Source organism: Haliotis asinina, chromosome 13 (assembly GCF_037392515.1).
Source record: "Haliotis asinina isolate JCU_RB_2024 chromosome 13, JCU_Hal_asi_v2, whole genome shotgun sequence".
In the NCBI taxonomy this organism is placed as follows: Eukaryota; Metazoa; Mollusca; class Gastropoda; order Lepetellida; family Haliotidae; genus Haliotis; species Haliotis asinina.
Genome location: NC_090292.1, coordinates 11,589,444 through 11,606,949, shown reverse-complemented (window position 1 = coordinate 11,606,949; position 17,506 = coordinate 11,589,444). Strand labels below are relative to the sequence as shown.

Sequence of the window (17,506 nt, the reverse complement as noted above, 5' to 3'; positions counted from 1 at the left end):
TTAACAAGTGAGGTAGCCTAGTGGTTATAGTGCCTGCGGCACGGGTTCGATTCCCCGCAAAGGCACAAAGTGTAAAGCCCATTCGTTGTCTTCCCCGTTATACTGCTGCTAAATCTGTACACTTTGTTCTGGAACGTGACGCTGCAGGAGCGACATTTGACGTTTAATAAATGGATGAAAACATTGAATTTTTGTTTCTGTATTTCAATAACAATTACTGTTCTGATTTCTGCGTTAGGACAGGGTCAGTAACAGGGCGCCAGTATGTGAAAGTGGGTTTCCAATATACGCGCTAAAGTCGCCAACATACGAAGCTAGGTCGTCAATAAACGACAGATACTGGCCTCCTGTTCCGTCCTTATTGGAGAGATATGTTGTGTAATGGAGGCAGTTTTAGGTTTAACTACTTCTAACAACCTGAATACGTAAAGCCGCGCCTTAGACGATGGGTTTAGGTTAGTCTGCTTAGTGATCAGACTTTTGATTCTAATTGTTTGTTTTTATTGGTTTTGTATAACTGTTAAAACACATTTCTGTCTGTTAATAGTGAACGGTGGTCTGACTCAGTGGTCTCAGTGGACCAATCCAGTTTGTGGAATCACTTGTGGAACAAGAACTGATGTCACACGTACCCGAACCAGAAGCTGCACCAACCCCGCCCCCCTCAATGGCGGCGCAACTTGCACGGGTGGTTTGCTGGAGGTCCAGCCCGTAACATGCTCCTTCACTCCATGTCCTGGTAATATTACGCTGTATAAATAGACACACTGCGCTATACATTGTGCAATGTAATGGACACATTCTGCCATTTAAATGGGCACATTCCACAATATAAATTGTTACAGTTAAGAATGTTGCAGTGACACAAGGTGTAAGAAATCCCATGTGAACCAGCAAAACAGAACAAAGTCAAGTCTAAACATTCAAATATTGTATTATTTAGCAAAGAGAGAGCAAGTCATACAAAGTCACAAGTCAATTTCACAATACGGATGTAAAATGCAATACAAATGAGACAAGTCTAAGGCAATGGGTCACAAAATATACTGTCTGCCTTTGTACTATGCGATCTCTTACATTATATTATACCCATATATCCCATTTAACTTTAACCAAGTAAAGTGAATAAAACATATCTCAAAAAAAATATATATATATAGCAAACTCACCAAAGTCTTAGTGCGAGAGAGAAACAGTTATGCAGAATGTAACACAGCGAGCGGTATGACGGAGGCTTTGAAGATCAAGCGTTGGCAGCGATTGATGATGTATACTCCAGTAATGTGTGTCCGCCCCCCTCACAACACGGCAACTTGCATTTATATATACTGTCATAGTTTCAAGAACGTTCGAGCACTAACGTGGAGAGATCTACAACAATGTCTCGCGGACGTCAACAAATAGAAAGCTAAGGGCCGATGCCAAAATCCTAAAAGTGCTGACCATCTATTATACGAAATGTGACCCATAACAATAATAATGATTACTTAATTAATAACACAATATACAGACAATACACACTCGTAACAAAATGGACAATTTATGCTGTGTAAGTGGTCACATTGTGCTATATAAATAGACACCCTGCGCCCTGTAAATGGACACCTTACGCTGTATAAACGGACACATTGCACTATATAAACAGACGCGTTATGCTATATAAATGGACAAATACGCTGCGTACATGGACACGGTATTATTGTCGTTATTGCGTATTCAGAACATGCGTCAGTTTGTTTAGTTATCCTGCTCGTTTAGGTTGATACTAGCTTATCAAAGGTTAGAAAGGAAATCTTGATATTAAAAAATTGTTGCCTCGCTGTGACACCCTTTGTACTCCAAAGGAAGTGAATTCTTTCCGTTATGTTTATCCAGAAGCCAGGAGTAGCTTCTGTATTGAAGTGTTCATTATTAGCTCTTACCAACTATACTTCGGGATAAGTGACATTTATACCTGAGGCGTGTTCAACGAAACGAATACTTGCGAGCATTCGGGAATATATCCGCTGCTGAACGAAAACGAAGTCTCGCGTACCCTCGAATACACGCGTGACCACTTGAGAGCGGTCACGCCAAGCGATTTAACATGGCGTCCAGCGTTGTTAGGTTATACTTGAATCATTAATGGCATCTATGGAAAGACATCTATTCAAGCAGCCTGGCATATTGCTAAGCGACACGGTTCAGCGCCAGTTATCAGAAAGTATTTAAAATCTCACAATTGAGACATACATTGGCATTAACCCATCTTCTAACAAGCACGCTACGAAATAAGTGGAAAATTGCTATTTGATATTTTTATAATAAGAACCTGTCTCTAAGCTCCATTTCGCGAAAGGAACGATAAAGGACTGCTGTGAGATCTCTATGGATTATCGCAAGAAGAGTACAGGCGAAGACTGTTACAGTTCAACAGCCGTTCTCGTGTATGCGCGTGCTCGCTGCGCATAAACCAGTTCTACTGAACACGCCTCTGAACTTTAATTCGCTTTTGTGATTCTCTGGTTTTGGTTTTGACTGAAGCAAAAACCACATTTTGTATCTATTAATAGTGAACGGCGGCCTTACACAGTGGACCCAATGGACAAATCCAGACTGTGGCATCACATGTGGAACACGAAACGACATCTCACGCACACGAACCAGAAGCTGCACAAACCCCGCCCCTAGCTTTGGCGGCGCAGGCTGCACGGGTAGCTTACTGGAAGTCCAACCAAAGACATGCTCTTTCTCTCCATGTCCCGGTAACTGACATTTACTAATTATTTCCCGTGTTCGAAAAAGAAATATAAAAATATGCCTGATGATTTTGTTATATGTTTACTGAACTATGTGTGTCTGCATGCGTGTGAGTGCGTGCGTGCGTGCGTGCGTGTGTGCGTGTGTGTGTGAGTGCGTGCGTGTGTGTGTGTGTGTGTCGGGGGTGTACCTGTGTCGTTCTTTTTTTCTAAAGATATGTTCCATGAAGCTTAACAACGAACTATCCAGGAGTTAGGGAGTAGTTTAGTTGTTTTTCACAGCTGTTACATATTATGTTTTTGCTCTCGGAGTCACGAGACCTTGAATTCCGAAATTTGCTAATGGTTTGGTATCAGATAAGAGTCAACAATGGTATTGTTTTGTCTTTATGAATAACACGCTATTTCTTGGGTTTGTTTTTATAGTGAATGGTGGTCTTACACAATGGACTCAGTGGACCAATCCAGTATGTGGAATCACCTGTGGAACGAGAACTGATATCTCACGAACACGAACCAGGACCTGCACTAATCCGGCCCCTAGCTTTGGCGGTGCAACATGCACGGGGGATTTACTGGAAGTCCAGCCTGTACAGTGTTCCTTCACTCCATGTCCCGGTAATTGTTCCTTTAGTTGTTGAGGAATGTTTGTCGTTCTGTGTTCATGTATTTTGTTTAATTACTTTTCTTACGTAATTATATCTGTACAAGATGGTGTCCTGCTTGTGTCTACACACACGCTTATTTATGTATAGCACTTTCACCTGGAACGACAGAAACGATAAGATTAAAGCATTCTCTTGTTTTGCTGGATATCCAGTTTAGGTACAATATATGAAGTCTATTTTTGTGTTTCCTATCTTAATATAAAACTGTAAGTATGAATCCCACCCTCATAAGTCTGATTAACAGTGCACCCATGAAGACCCTGGTGAGAACTGATCTTCAGTAACCCATAAGAGGCAACTAGCGGGATCAGGTGGTTTGGCTCGCTGACTTGTTGACACATGTTATCGTGGCCCAACTGCGAAGTTCAATGCTCATGCATTTCATCACTGGGCTGTCTGGTCCAGGCTCGATTATTTACACACTGTCGCCATATGGCTAGAATATTGCTGAATGCGGCGTAAAACTAAACTCACTCACGGTTTGTTTTACAGTGGACGGTGGCCGGACACAATGGACACAGTGGTCAACTGCTACATGTGGCATCACGTGTGGAACAAGAACTGATGTTATACGGACCCGCACCAGGAGCTGCACCAACCCTCCACCCAGCAATGGAGGACAAGGCTGTACTGCAGGGGCGATAGGGACTACACAGGCTATTTGTGTTTTCCCTGCTTGTGACAGTACGTGAATCATTTATTATGCAACACGAATCCAGAATATAATTACGGCACATGATTATGCAATAATCAACTTTTTCTTTCTTTCTCTGTTGATCCGTTAAACAATCAGTATGCGAAATGTTTTCAAATTCTGGTAGCCAGTCGGGCCTGAAAGTTAGTAGCCCACAAAATAGTTCACTAGTCCGAAATTTGAGTGTAAGGACTAAGCGAAATATTATAAAAATAGATGAAGTAAGGCATTGTCTGCATGACACGAGTTTCACCATTAAGCCATTGATATAATAAACAGTTTCATCATACCATAATCTTACATGATATAAAAGTGTAAGATATGTTAACAAGACGGAGAGAGTGATATAATCATACCATGATCCTATGTAAATTCACTTGCCATTTGAGCCAGTGACTGAGATTTACTGGCCAAAGTGGACTTTTACTAGCCACGGGCTTCCGGACGAGTGGTTATTTCGCACACTACATGTGATACTGCTGTAATGTTGCTAAAGGCGGCGTAAAACATGATTCAGTCACTCACCCTGTTAATAACGTCATTAAACTAGGGTCGCACCTTAGCATCACAGATTTCTGCTTCTGATCTGTGGCCAACAAACACACATTGTATCCTTACACTCCTCGAGGCTTTCTGTCCACACAAGGAAACAGTTACATGACCGAAGTCACTTATTTCCAGCTCCTATAAATGGGGGATACACCCTGTGGACTCAGTGGACCAACCCTTCCTGCGGCATCACCTGTGGCTCCACCAACAGCGTTGTCAGGTCTCGGTTCAGAAGCTGCACGAACCCCGTTCCCAGGTTTGGTGGACAGCAATGTTTTGGAGGAACTCTCCAAACGATCCTTCAACCATGTGTCTTTACTCCATGCCAAGGTGAGCCTAAGATTAATTACATAGATGCATAAGCAACGAATGTTTAGCCTTCTAGTGAAAACATAGCATAGAAATGCCAATCAAGTTTATTATGTATTTTTAGGTCACATGTCCCGTAGTACAATTGTATTGTAAGATGTACAGTCGTGGTCACATGACCAAATTTTATTTTAAGAAGATCTTCAGCTAAATATTTTTAACAGGTATATAGATGTTAAACCCAATAATCTATATCTAATGTGTTTAATATTGTTTTTAAATGTTAATTTAGCTTTGCAATATGTTTTGATGGACACGAAGTATTCATTACGGAGCAGAACATATCTGTCACAGATAACGAAAACATGGCATTCGTTTTCTACAACATTCACATCACAATGCAAACAAATAGAGTCTATGTCGGATTTATCCCTGACTTTTTTTATACTTTGTTGATTAACCCTGAACTCATGAAGAGATATACGAAATTTACACATCGATCTAAATTAGTTTTATATTTTCACGTTTACAGATATATGTATTTTCATGTTTATAGATATATGTATTGGAATACGTTTTTTATGCTGGAATAGTGTGACAAATATGATGATGATTCTATACTTTGATGCCAGGACTGAATGTACATATCAATCAAACATCTTCTAAATGTAGATATGAAAGTATCACCAACATCTTGCATAGTCCTTGCATAGCTAAAACCACTTGTGAATAACATTTCACAAAACTGTATAACACACACGTTTACCATGTTCGTCTTGAGATTTAAGAATTTCATAACAGTGTAAGGGGTAACGTGAAACATTCATTCTTAATATGCTAAATGTTTAACTTTAGTCTTATGAATTAAGAAATACAGTTCGCTCTACCACCATGTATAGTGTATTAAAGCACACTTTCGCACTGAACTATTATAGCTAAACCACGAGGAATCTTTTGAAGAAGAAAAAACAAGCCTAACAATAAAATGAAATTGTCTTGTTAATTTTATATATGCGTTCTAGTCAGTATTTAAGATACCAATGACAGGAGAAAGATATCTCTTCTTATCTTTCCAGCATGTAAAATACTTTAATTCGATTGGTCAATGACGATTTAACAAGGTTCCATGTCACTTCTCCTGATGGGAGAAAAGATATTACCCGCTGAAACATAGAGCCGAACATCAGGTCGTATTATCCTCGAGAGAAGCATAAAAGGTATATTATCTTATCTCACACAAAAATATCGTTTTCTGATTGGCTGAGCGCTCTTCTATTATTTTCAATGAACCCCGCTTACAAGCGAGCTACATTTCCATGTACCCCGCTGGGAATGCCGAACGCATTTGGTACTTCGTGGTAGTAATTCTTTATCTGGAATAACATTTAATCACGTATGATGTTCGGACATTACCGATGTTTTGTGAATGCAAATCGATCAAAGGGAGATCTGTAGATCTGTTTTTCTGCAAAGTCTGGCGTTGGCTACAGAAACATATAATTGTACCCGTGCTTCAAACAAATCAAACTTAACTTTGAAGCACTTCGTTCGGTAAGATAAATACGTTGTTCACTGGTCCCTCGAGGCCCATAGGTCGATTCGGGCTCAGAGAACATGGATGGTGCATCAACCCCGCCCCTGACCACTGAAGAACTCATGTTACCCACTGGTATCATCAAGCAAAGGATGTACGTCACTTGCACACGTATGCATAACCTTTGTATAGCTACATGTATTTTATGTTAGTGTCATAAAACATGGTAATTTATCTGTGCAGTCAACGGTGGCCTGACGTTGTGGTCTCAATGGACTAATCCTGAATGTGGCATCACTTGCGGATCGACATCCAACGTTATACGAACACGTACCAGAACCTGCACGAACCCAGCACCCACAAATGGAGGGACGTCATGCTTTGGTGCACTGGTGGAAACGTTACAGAGAAGCTGCACCTTCGCCGCCTGTCCTGGTAACGAAGTATAGGAGAAAACTCGCCCCTCAGGATTCCCCCAACCTCCACACACACACACACACACACACACACACACACACACACAAACGCACGCACGCACGCACGCACGCACGCACGCACATTCACACACACCCTTCCGGTTTTACATTGTCTCCCAAAACCTCAGAGAAGTGTTTTCTCTAACACATATACCGTCAATGGTGGGTAATTACAATGTAGTAATGTAGATGATCATTTAATGAAGCTACATAACAATAACGGAAGCGGAAGTAAAATCAATTTAATGACTGTATCTATAAATAGATAACTCAACCACATTTCCTTCGTCGGCCCGGTGACCGTTTGGACCAGCTTCTGTCTCCAAAAGTGAAAGTTGCAGGTCCAATCTTGCTCCTGGAAAACATTTGCACTTTGAACTTTATTTTGGATGATATTTTTCGATTGATTTCAAACACTCATGTATCATTTGAATGTTGATGTTCATATAGAGCTATGGGAAGATAATTACAAAAATGTGAAACCAGAGAAGAGTTCTAGCTTAGAAATCTGAAACCTCGAATGCGGTTATTCTGCGAAAACAAGAGATGACCTAATATATAGAGAGAAGCACAATTCAGGTTTATATGCACGAATAACCTCAGTGTAACACACATGCACAGACTAAACAGAAATAGTCCGCTTATATGGCGCTCAGATCCAGGCACGTTGCCCGTTCACGGCGCTATGTACATTACTAGACCCTGTCATAGGACACTATCGTACGTTCCAATACTTGTTCAACTCCTTTGGGATCATACAACCATGCTACCCGTTAGACTCAATGAACACCGACATTGCCAGCACATCCTCACGGGTACCCATTTCACAGCTGGATGATCTGAGGCACCACCTCGGCCCACCAAACCTAGGCGCCTCCACCGGGAATCGAACTCGGACCTTCAGCGTGATAGATAGACGCCTTACCATTGCACTACGGTGCTCAGCATACTGATTTGACCAACAATATTTACAAACATTTTACAAAAATTACTAGACAGAGACGTCTAAAATACGATTATACAAACCTATCAGATTCGTTTTCCGCAACCGTTAAACGAATGTGCAAATACTTATGCATGCCAGATTAACCGATAGTTGTCCAAAGTCATATGTAACTGCAGAAACTAATTCATGTTGTTCCTATTCTTGCAAATATATGTTTTGCCGTTTGTGCAGCACATCATTCTTGTTTGTTGATAAATTTAAAGTACACATACATTTAACACGCCGCTCTCCTCGCTAAAATATTGTCGGGATGACGTTAAATTTTAACTCACTCACTCACTCCATTTTTCCCATATTTTTTTGTGTGGGGTTACTATAGAATACATTTCTACTTCTGGGTGTCTGCCGAAGGCAGGGACCCGTGAACGGCAGGTGTCCCTTTGTGTGTAGCCATCAGTCCATATCCTAGAGCAACCCATGCTTGCCATAAAAGACGACTATGCCTGTGGCAAATAACGGGATTGGATGGTCAGGCTCGCTGACTTGGTTGACACATGTCATCGGTTCCCAGTGGTGCAGATCGATGCTCATGCTGTTGATCACTGGATTGTCTGGTTACAGACAACCGCCATATAGCCGGAATATTGCGGCGTAAAACCAAACTCACTCACTCCCATAGCCAAGTGAACACTAACAAATAGACTGAGCTCAAACAAAAAAGAACACCAATGTTTGTTGGACAACAAAAATATTTTCAATGTTAAATTCCTTTTTTGATGACGATATCACGACTATGTTTGCATATTAAGCTTACAATGTTTCGCTGAGTCCTTTCAGACTACGTTTGCCAACGTTCATAATGTCTGTCACAAATCTTTCTTTTAAATATACAGTTTCTTTTGTGGGTCAGTATATGTAGTAAAGAGGAATCTATCTCTGAAAACAAAGTCTTTCGCATGCGTTGTAGTAAACGGTGGTCTGACGTTGTGGAGTCAATGGACGGATGCACCTTGTGGCATCACTTGCGGAACGAGAACTGATGTTGTACGGACCCGCAGTAGGAGCTGTACCAACCCCCCTCCCAGCAGTGGAGGACAAGGCTGTACTGGAAACCTAGTTGAAACTGTGCCACAAATATGTGTTTTCCCTGCTTGTGATAGTAAGTAGGCCATTTGACTTTCTTGTTTAATTATTGGTGTCATCACGGATGAAGACAATGAAATAAGTTCCAGTCTGGGTTAGTCCTAAGTCCTCGCTTCTGAGTGTATGTGTGTATGATCCTCTGTGTAAAAGTGCGTATGATCTTTCGTGTATATGTGTGTATGGTCCTCTGTGTATATGTGAGTATGATCCTTTGTGTATCTCTGTGTATTTGGCAGCGGTCAATTACGTCAAACAGGTTTACCCAGTTCAATCAGACATAAAGGCGACCACAACTGAGCACGAGAGTGACATATAGTGACCCGTGAATGTCTACCCGGGGTAGAATAAGCCTCCAGCACCCCATGCTTGCCATAAAAGGCGACTATGCTTGTCGTAAGAGGCGACTAACGGGATCGGATGGTCAGTCTCGCTGACTTGGTTGACACATATCATCAGTTTCCAGTTGCGCAGATCGATGCTTATGATGTTGACCACTGGATTGTCTGGTCCAGACTCGATTATTTACAGACCGCCGCCATATAGATGGCATATTGCTGAGTGTGGCGTAAATCTAAACTCACTCACTCATTCAATCCAGTTCCAATCAACGGAGGATTGACCCAATGGACTCAATGGACCAACCCTACCTGTGGCATCACCTGTGGCTCCAGATTCAATGTCTACAGGGCACGCTCCAGATCCTGCACCAACCCAGTTCCAAGATTCGGAGGCCAGCAGTGCCTTGGAGATACAGTCCAAACAATTCTTCAGCCATGTGTTTTCAGTGCCTGCCAAGGTAAATGTTTCTTATATTGCCTCACCGAAAGCTGAATAAATTGTTACGGCTACATAAAAATAAATACATGTTTCTCGGGAATTTTTTTTTCAAAAGTGGCGAGGGCGGCAGGACCTTTTTCTAAACTTCACATAGAAAAAAGTGACGAGGGAGGAATAGATATTTATTTATTTATTTATTTATTTATTTATTTATTTATTTATTTATTTATTTATTTATTTATTTATTTATTTATTTATTTATTTATTTATTTATTTTGATCTCATAGAAATACAGCTTGGGAAGTTTAGCACGTGGTAACGGGTTGTAAATGCAGTTACACTCGTTCTAACAGACAGGCATTCTTATAGTGGACAAATTGATGATGGGGACGGGAGCAAGTGAAGATTATTTTTTTCGATGGCAAGAAATGTGTGTTACGCGCACAAATAAAAGTGAGGCGGGCGAACATTTCACTTTTTTTATTTAGCCTAGCTGATCAGAAACAGCTCTTTGCATCATTTCTGTAGAGAATCGGCATAAGTATGCAGCTTTGATGAAGGGATGGAAAGAATAAATGTATTTTGCGATAAAAAACATATTAATTACGTCATTGTGTAACGTAATGCCGCTGTTTGAAATACCTCCCCGATACACACACACACACACACACACACACACACACACACACACACACACACACACACACACACACACACACACACACACACACACACACACACACACACACACGCATTTGACATGGCCCGACTTTGTGCTTTGTTTCTTGCACTGGTGCATCCCAGTATTACAAAATTAGAAAATGCAGCCTAGTTAAGGGTCTATCTTTTCACAAGGTACAAGTCAATTGTTGGGAGATAAATCAACAATAAATCTCGCATATGCATACATATGCCAGCCCATGTTTCTTCCAAACTTTGAATAGCTACTGCACCGAAACATTACTATTGATAAACACGTCTCGTCTGTGGCAGCTCTCTCATACAGTGATCGGCTGTGTGTGTGTGGTGTTATGGTTTCACAGATGCTCCATCACAGATTAAAATTGATGTGCACCGAAACGTTTTTACACACGACTACTTGACAAGTATTAGATGAGCCGCAACCTGACAAATGTCCCAATTTCCATACATAGGCATACCCTCTAGAACATTCCATTTGAAACAAGAGGGAAACAGGTTGTCGTCTAAATATTGAAAAGGTCAATTTCCTCGTGTGAGTCATGTCGTGATGGTGATTTGCTGAACTAAATCGCTCTACGCGACACGTGTTAAACAGTAGCGGTATTCATTTCAAGCCACAGTCAGCATGTATTGCACGTGCTGAATCACCAATCAACCTGTAGCAACCAAGTGTATTCGTCGAGATTACTTGCCCCGCCTGCTTGTCACAAACGCCTTCACTGCGCTGGTTCATCTGATACTTGTCTTAATCTTAGGTTTAAGTAGGTTACAGTGCAAGTGGGTTAACGTCTTTTAAATAGAGCCATGTTTGGTCATATTGTCTGTGTGGTATGGTTGTTGTAGATCGGCGTCGGTGTTTCCAACCTTTATGATTATGAACACTCCGAGCATCTTGTATTCGAGCCCACGATCATTTGCTAAATGTCCGTGTACGTCTTCACTTGGAACATGTTGGGCCATCATTTTTTTATTTACGACTCAAAAAAATTGGGTTATATATCGGACTCGGTCTGTTTATATGCTGATATTGAATGTTACAATTACACTTCATTATGACCATAACTGTTTGTATAGTAATTGCTCTTGAAAGATGATTTGTGCATGCGTGAAATTTGCATGTGTACTATGTTCATTTTCAAACCAAAATCACGGCTAGAAACTGACAACTGTGTAATGCAAGATGATTGTCAAAATTACCGGTTTACAGTGATTTATCGACCTTCTTTAAAACCGTCAAAATCCAGAATAACACTCCCTGCACGTGAATGGGTAAGACTCCCTGCACATGAATGGGTAACACTCACTCCCTGCACGTGAATTGGCTACTGTCTTGTGCACGTGCACCCTATGTGTTTTGTTTAGATATAGTGATCAAGAGAAATGGTGTTGCGTTCATACCATGTCTGCTTTTGAAACGTTTGTTAACGCTTGTATTTCCAAACCACATTGAAAGTACTTTTTGAAGAGTATGTTTCGTGTCTGTAAGGTACTGAAATCTAGAACATTCGTGGATTCCAAACTACGATCATCTGCATAAAGAGGGTATCCAGTGAATCGATACAAAGTTTTACGCTATCGTATATCCCGATACGATACTTCAAATGAGCCAGGATAAGTCGATGTGTAACTTAGAATAATGCCAAATTGCCATATCTGTCAACAAAAAAGACATACTTTTGTTTAATGTTTAGATTTTATGCTTGCATATTTTCCCGTTATAAGTAAACGTTTTCTCAGAAATTCTTACATCAAGAACTGTGCCAGACATAGCGCTTGCGTGTTATTAAAATTCACCCAAAGTTCGTGTTTAACCCTTAATCATCTTGTTTCCGAAGTAATATTGAACAACACTGACTGAAGTTCACGAAATACTGTAAACCTGGTTTTCTTTTGATCTAAAGGTGTTTATTGCTAGTGTTAGAGATAAAGGTTTTAGTATCGGGAGTCGTATCGTATAGCCACCTTTATATCGGGAGTCGTATCGTATAGCCACCCCCTATATCTGGAGTCGTATCGTATAGCTACCCTCATATCGGGAGTCGTATCGTATAGTCACCCTTATATCGGGAGTCGTATCGTATAGCCACCCTTATATCGGGAGTCGTATCGTATCGCAGCCTCAGTGCACAATACTTTGGCAATACTAGTATTGTTGTGTCCAAAGTCTTAATATCGTGATGCATCGTAACGTCTGTTGTATGCCAATATCAGAACTATTCCGTATTATGTGTCGATTGTGTTTACTATGACGGTTTAAGAGCAAATGTAACTTCAATGTACCATTCACACGTGTTTACTTGTAAAGTGCTATGTACTTCTTTCAGTGAACGGAGGCCTCACATCTTGGACACAGTGGACCGAGCCAGTTTGTGGCATCACTTGTGGAACAAGGAATGACGTCATACGTTCACGAACACGAAGCTGCACCAACCCCCCTGCAAGCAATGGACAAGCATGCACGGGTCCTTTTGTGGAGTATTTGCCCAGAAACTGCGCGTTCGCTCCTTGCATTGGTAATTCTTATTAAGTGAAAATATTACACAATCGTAGACTGGTCAATACCTGTTTTGTGGCAATATTGACCGAGAGGACATTACAAACCAATAACGTTATGTCAACAACACTGACATCTAAACAATAGAATGACGCCATAGCTTGAATGGCGTCGTCTATTTTTAGTAACTCAAGTTAATATGAGTTTTGGTCGGACCTGGGTTGCAGTCAATATGGTGAGGGTGACGTCATTTAGCGTCAAAGGTGTCATGTGACCAAGTGGGCCAGTCAGACAGGCAGAAATCTGCTCGCCATATAATGAACGTTTTTGGTCGACGGTCACGTGACCGCCTCTAGACCAATCAGGTAGCCGGGAAGATATGCTTACATAATGAGAGGCAATGTTTGATCGAAACCCATTTTAATTCATATGAACTCACATCGTTTTGTTCAAAGTTTTATGCCAAACGTCTACAGTGAAACCCTACAAAACTCACGTTGAAAGTAATATTGGGCGAAATGGTCACAGAAATATCAATAAAGTGTTCTTTGCCATTTTATAATGAGGTCATGAAACACAGCGATGCTTACATTCCAACCTCAGTGGATTTATTTAGAGACTGACGTTATCACGAAAACACTAGTCTTGTACGCTGTAATCATATGTTTTCATGGCATGCAATTATTTATCATAATAGAAAATACTGGTTTCTAAATCATTTTGTCCTAATAACTCACCGAGTTAAGACTAGAAACATGCTGCATTTCCCTATAAATGTGGACACTTTATATACAGTGATATCTAACCTGTGAAGATCGGAGTTAGAATTGATCATCGGCAACCTATGCTTGTCGTAAGAGGCAACTAACGGGATCAGGCGGTCAGGCTCGCTAACTTGACTGACACATGTCACCGCATCCCAGTTGACCGATGTTCATGCTATTGATCATTAGACTGTCTGATCAAGAATCGATTGTTATGACCGCCGTCATACAGCTGGAGTTTTGCTGAGAGTAGCGTCAAACACTAACCAAACCAAACCCAAACCTTTGGTATACGTAATGACTCTTGTTACCACTTCCAGTTGTGGTCAATGGCAGTTTTACTGAATGGACACAATGGACCAACCCATCGTGTAGCGTCACCTGTGGCACCGGACCCAGCGTTGTAAGGGTGAGGTCAAGGTCGTGCTCAAACCCCCCTCCCAGCAATGGAGGCACTACTTGTGTTGGAGACAGGACTCAAACATTGGCACAGCCATGCAGCTTCGGGCAGTGTGTTGGTATGTGTCTTGCTGAATCATCAAAATGTGTAGTAATAGAGATATTGCACGTGTGAGATCGTCTTGACCGAAAATATTATACAGTGACATCAGTAGTTACATGACGTCAAAAACATGATGACATGATATTGTTATGACTTGATGACGTCACAACACTAATTAAGACATCGCTGCACTACAGTGCACTACCTTGTTCAAAGTGCTTTCAAAGTGCAAAGTGTCATGTCATCTGGTATCAAATAGGTTAGCACTCGTTGGTAAAACTTGGCAAGCCTCGGATATCAGTGACTTTATCAACTCGTGTTGATGTAATTGATATCAGTAGACAGTTTAGAGATTGTTTCTTTATCCTTGTGCCAAGGATGTGGCATTTGTGATGATTGTGGTAAAGATGATGGCCGTGGATGTGGCGGGCAATGGAAGGGAATTGGAGGTGTGGAGTTACTAAGTGGGTACTAGTATCCTGTTTCAAATCGGAGTGACATTTGTGTCCTGAGCCTCTATAGTTTCTGTTTAGGGAATCAGTAAACGTATATATTTACTGAAATATCTCTTTGCAGCAACAAATAACTTTCATATGAATCTTGTTCAGTATATTTCATCATTATCCTTGAACATCAATTTTCTAAAGGGTTGTGAGGAATGGTCAGATACCATTTTATATTCTTCAAAATAGAGATTTCTGTAATAAAAAGCGAAAAGCGAGTCTTCCTACTGAGATATTTCGTTTGTTAGTATCGTTAATCTATAGATACGAACAATTATCTCCCAAAAGTTTTGAAAATTTAAGTTTCTGAAGAGCACACCATTTACGTCAATTATGGATCAATACACTTTTGAAGTAACTTTTGTAAATTTTATGTCCGCTTCAACTGATACCTAGTTTTTCCAATGTGCTGTATTGCTTGTCTTGTCGTAAGATTTTACTAACGGCATCAATTAGAAGCCTCAAACTGATTCTGATATTCTGCATGTGTTTTAATCAATGGAGAATTAGAATACTCAAACTGATTTTGATATTCTCTACATGGTTAAGTTAATGGAGGATTAGAATACTCAAACTGATTCTGATATTCTCTATATGTTTTAGTCAATGGAGGATTAGAATACTCAAACTGATTCTGATTTTTCTGTATGTTTTAGTCAATGAAGGATTAGAATTATCAGATTGACTTTGATATTCTGTGTGTGTTTTAGTCAGTGGAGGATTAGAATACTCAAACTGATTCTGATATTCTCTATATGTTTTAGTCAATGGAGGATTAACACAATGGACACAGTGGACTAGCCCAGCTTGCGGCATCAGCTGTGGAACGACATCCAGCGTTATACGGACACGAACAAGAACCTGCACCAACCCTGCACCCAGTAATGGTGGACAAAACTGCTTTGGTGCATTAGTTGAAGTGTTGTCAACGACCTGTGTGTTCCAGCCTTGCGGCGGTAGGTAGTGGCAGTAGTAGGTGATAAGTTGTGTGCTTCTCTCGAGGTTACACGACACCAAATGTTTTCCCATATACCTCCATAGTAACCCTACATTTAAAAAATATATCCAGGTTATCAACAGCAATTCCATATACACAGGGATACAGTCTGGCCTTTCAACTACAATGAAACACACATTTTGTCCAACTTGTACGGCGACTTTTCTGAGCACAGGAAGCGGAACACATCAACCCATTCCGCAACCAAATGTCACCTACTTGAAAATATCTGTGCACACATAAGCATAAGTCGTGGTGATAAAAATGACAGCACTAAATACTTAAAATTGTGGTCAGTTTTAATTACTGGATAGATGTTCTTTTAAAACACATAAACATCTTACGCTATTTCAGCCAATCACAGCTGTCACAGGCCTCTGTCCGTTTGAGTCGTGCATGTGAATCTGATATAGTGTAGTGCTGCAGTGCTTCCCCACCCAGCAGCCGAGGGATAACTCTCCTACAAACAGGCGTACATCAAACCGTATCACCCCAGGGAGAAGCATATATACAACGCATTTATCCCTTACCGCCATGTTAAGTGTACAAACTATCATTTTAATTTATTGGAGGATCGCTACCGACGATATCACATGTAAACAAAATGGCGTCTGCCTTTTCACTGGATTTCTTACTTATTCTCATTATGACCCAATGTGTAAAATGGTATATATTAAAGAGTGAAAGTTGGTAAATAAATCTGCGTCATATTACGCCATACGATTGTTAGCGATGTAGTTTCTCGGCTGAGACTTTGGCGTTTCCCGTGGGAGCGGGTAATATTTTTTCCAGTTGTCACCCTCTTGTGCGGGGTGACACGGAATCTTGTAAAAACGTCATTCACCATTGAAATTACAGTATTTTACTTGACGGTAAGATAGAGGCTATTAAATCTATGTTAACGTCATATTTCTGGCAGATAAATATTCCTATAAACTTTTCGGGGGTCGTTGGGGTGGCCTAGTGGTCAAAGCGTTCGCCCGTCACACCTAAAACCAGGGTTTGATTCGCCACATGGGTACATTTGTGAAACCCGTTTCTTTTTCCCCCCGTCATGAAATTACTGGAATAAGGCTTAGAGCTGCGTCAAAAAACTAAACTCGCCGTCTCACCATAAACTCATCAGCTGTTACGGACATTAAAGAAGTATGCATCTCGATATGACTATGGTTTGTACTGAGTCCATTACAAAACAAATCGCTTGATTACCCCCACTTTGTAACACAAATGTATTTCCAAAACATTTTTCGTTACATGCATGCATCCGACATATCATTGTCACAAAATGAACAAACAGACTTTTGTTCATCTATCACTTGATTGTCTCGTTTGTTTACATTCAGCCATTGCCTGTCGTCAGTGTGACGTCGCATAGTAAATACTAACTTGTAAATTGTGTAAATGGCCACTGCAAGAGCAGGGCTTGTATTGTTTATCGAGGATACTCTGATTCCCCATAATCAAAATGAATTCGACAAGTAATACCGGTTTTAGTTACTGGAGTAATTTCTGAAGATAGTCAGGAGCAGTGAGTAAGCCAAGTGGTGAAGGCGTTCGCTTGTCACGCCGAAGTCCTGGTTCGATTCCCCACATGGGTACAGTGTGTGAAGCCTACTTCAGGTGTCCTCTGTCGTGATATTGCTGGAATAGTGCTAAAAGCGGCGTGAAACTACACTCACTCACACTCACGCGGCGGAGGACTGGAATGTG

The 17,506-nt window shown here is 40.8% G+C and overlaps 1 protein-coding gene across 2 annotated transcripts in view; it reads left to right on the top strand.

Moving 5' to 3' along the window:
• LOC137259878 (SCO-spondin-like) overlaps nucleotides 1–17,506 on the top strand; it is a 93,385-nt gene that overhangs the window by 55,268 nt on the left and 20,611 nt on the right. For both annotated transcript variants that reach the window (XM_067797511.1, XM_067797510.1), the window contains 11 exons: nucleotides 548–739; nucleotides 2,553–2,744; nucleotides 3,165–3,356; nucleotides 3,899–4,090; nucleotides 4,782–4,979; nucleotides 6,736–6,927; nucleotides 8,882–9,073; nucleotides 9,656–9,853; nucleotides 12,861–13,049; nucleotides 14,115–14,312; nucleotides 15,564–15,755. In XM_067797511.1, the coding sequence (XP_067653612.1) occupies nucleotides 548–739; nucleotides 2,553–2,744; nucleotides 3,165–3,356; nucleotides 3,899–4,090; nucleotides 4,782–4,979; nucleotides 6,736–6,927; nucleotides 8,882–9,073; nucleotides 9,656–9,853; nucleotides 12,861–13,049; nucleotides 14,115–14,312; nucleotides 15,564–15,755 (2,127 nt within the window). The remainder of the gene's footprint in view (nucleotides 1–547; nucleotides 740–2,552; nucleotides 2,745–3,164; nucleotides 3,357–3,898; nucleotides 4,091–4,781; nucleotides 4,980–6,735; nucleotides 6,928–8,881; nucleotides 9,074–9,655; nucleotides 9,854–12,860; nucleotides 13,050–14,114; nucleotides 14,313–15,563; nucleotides 15,756–17,506) is intronic.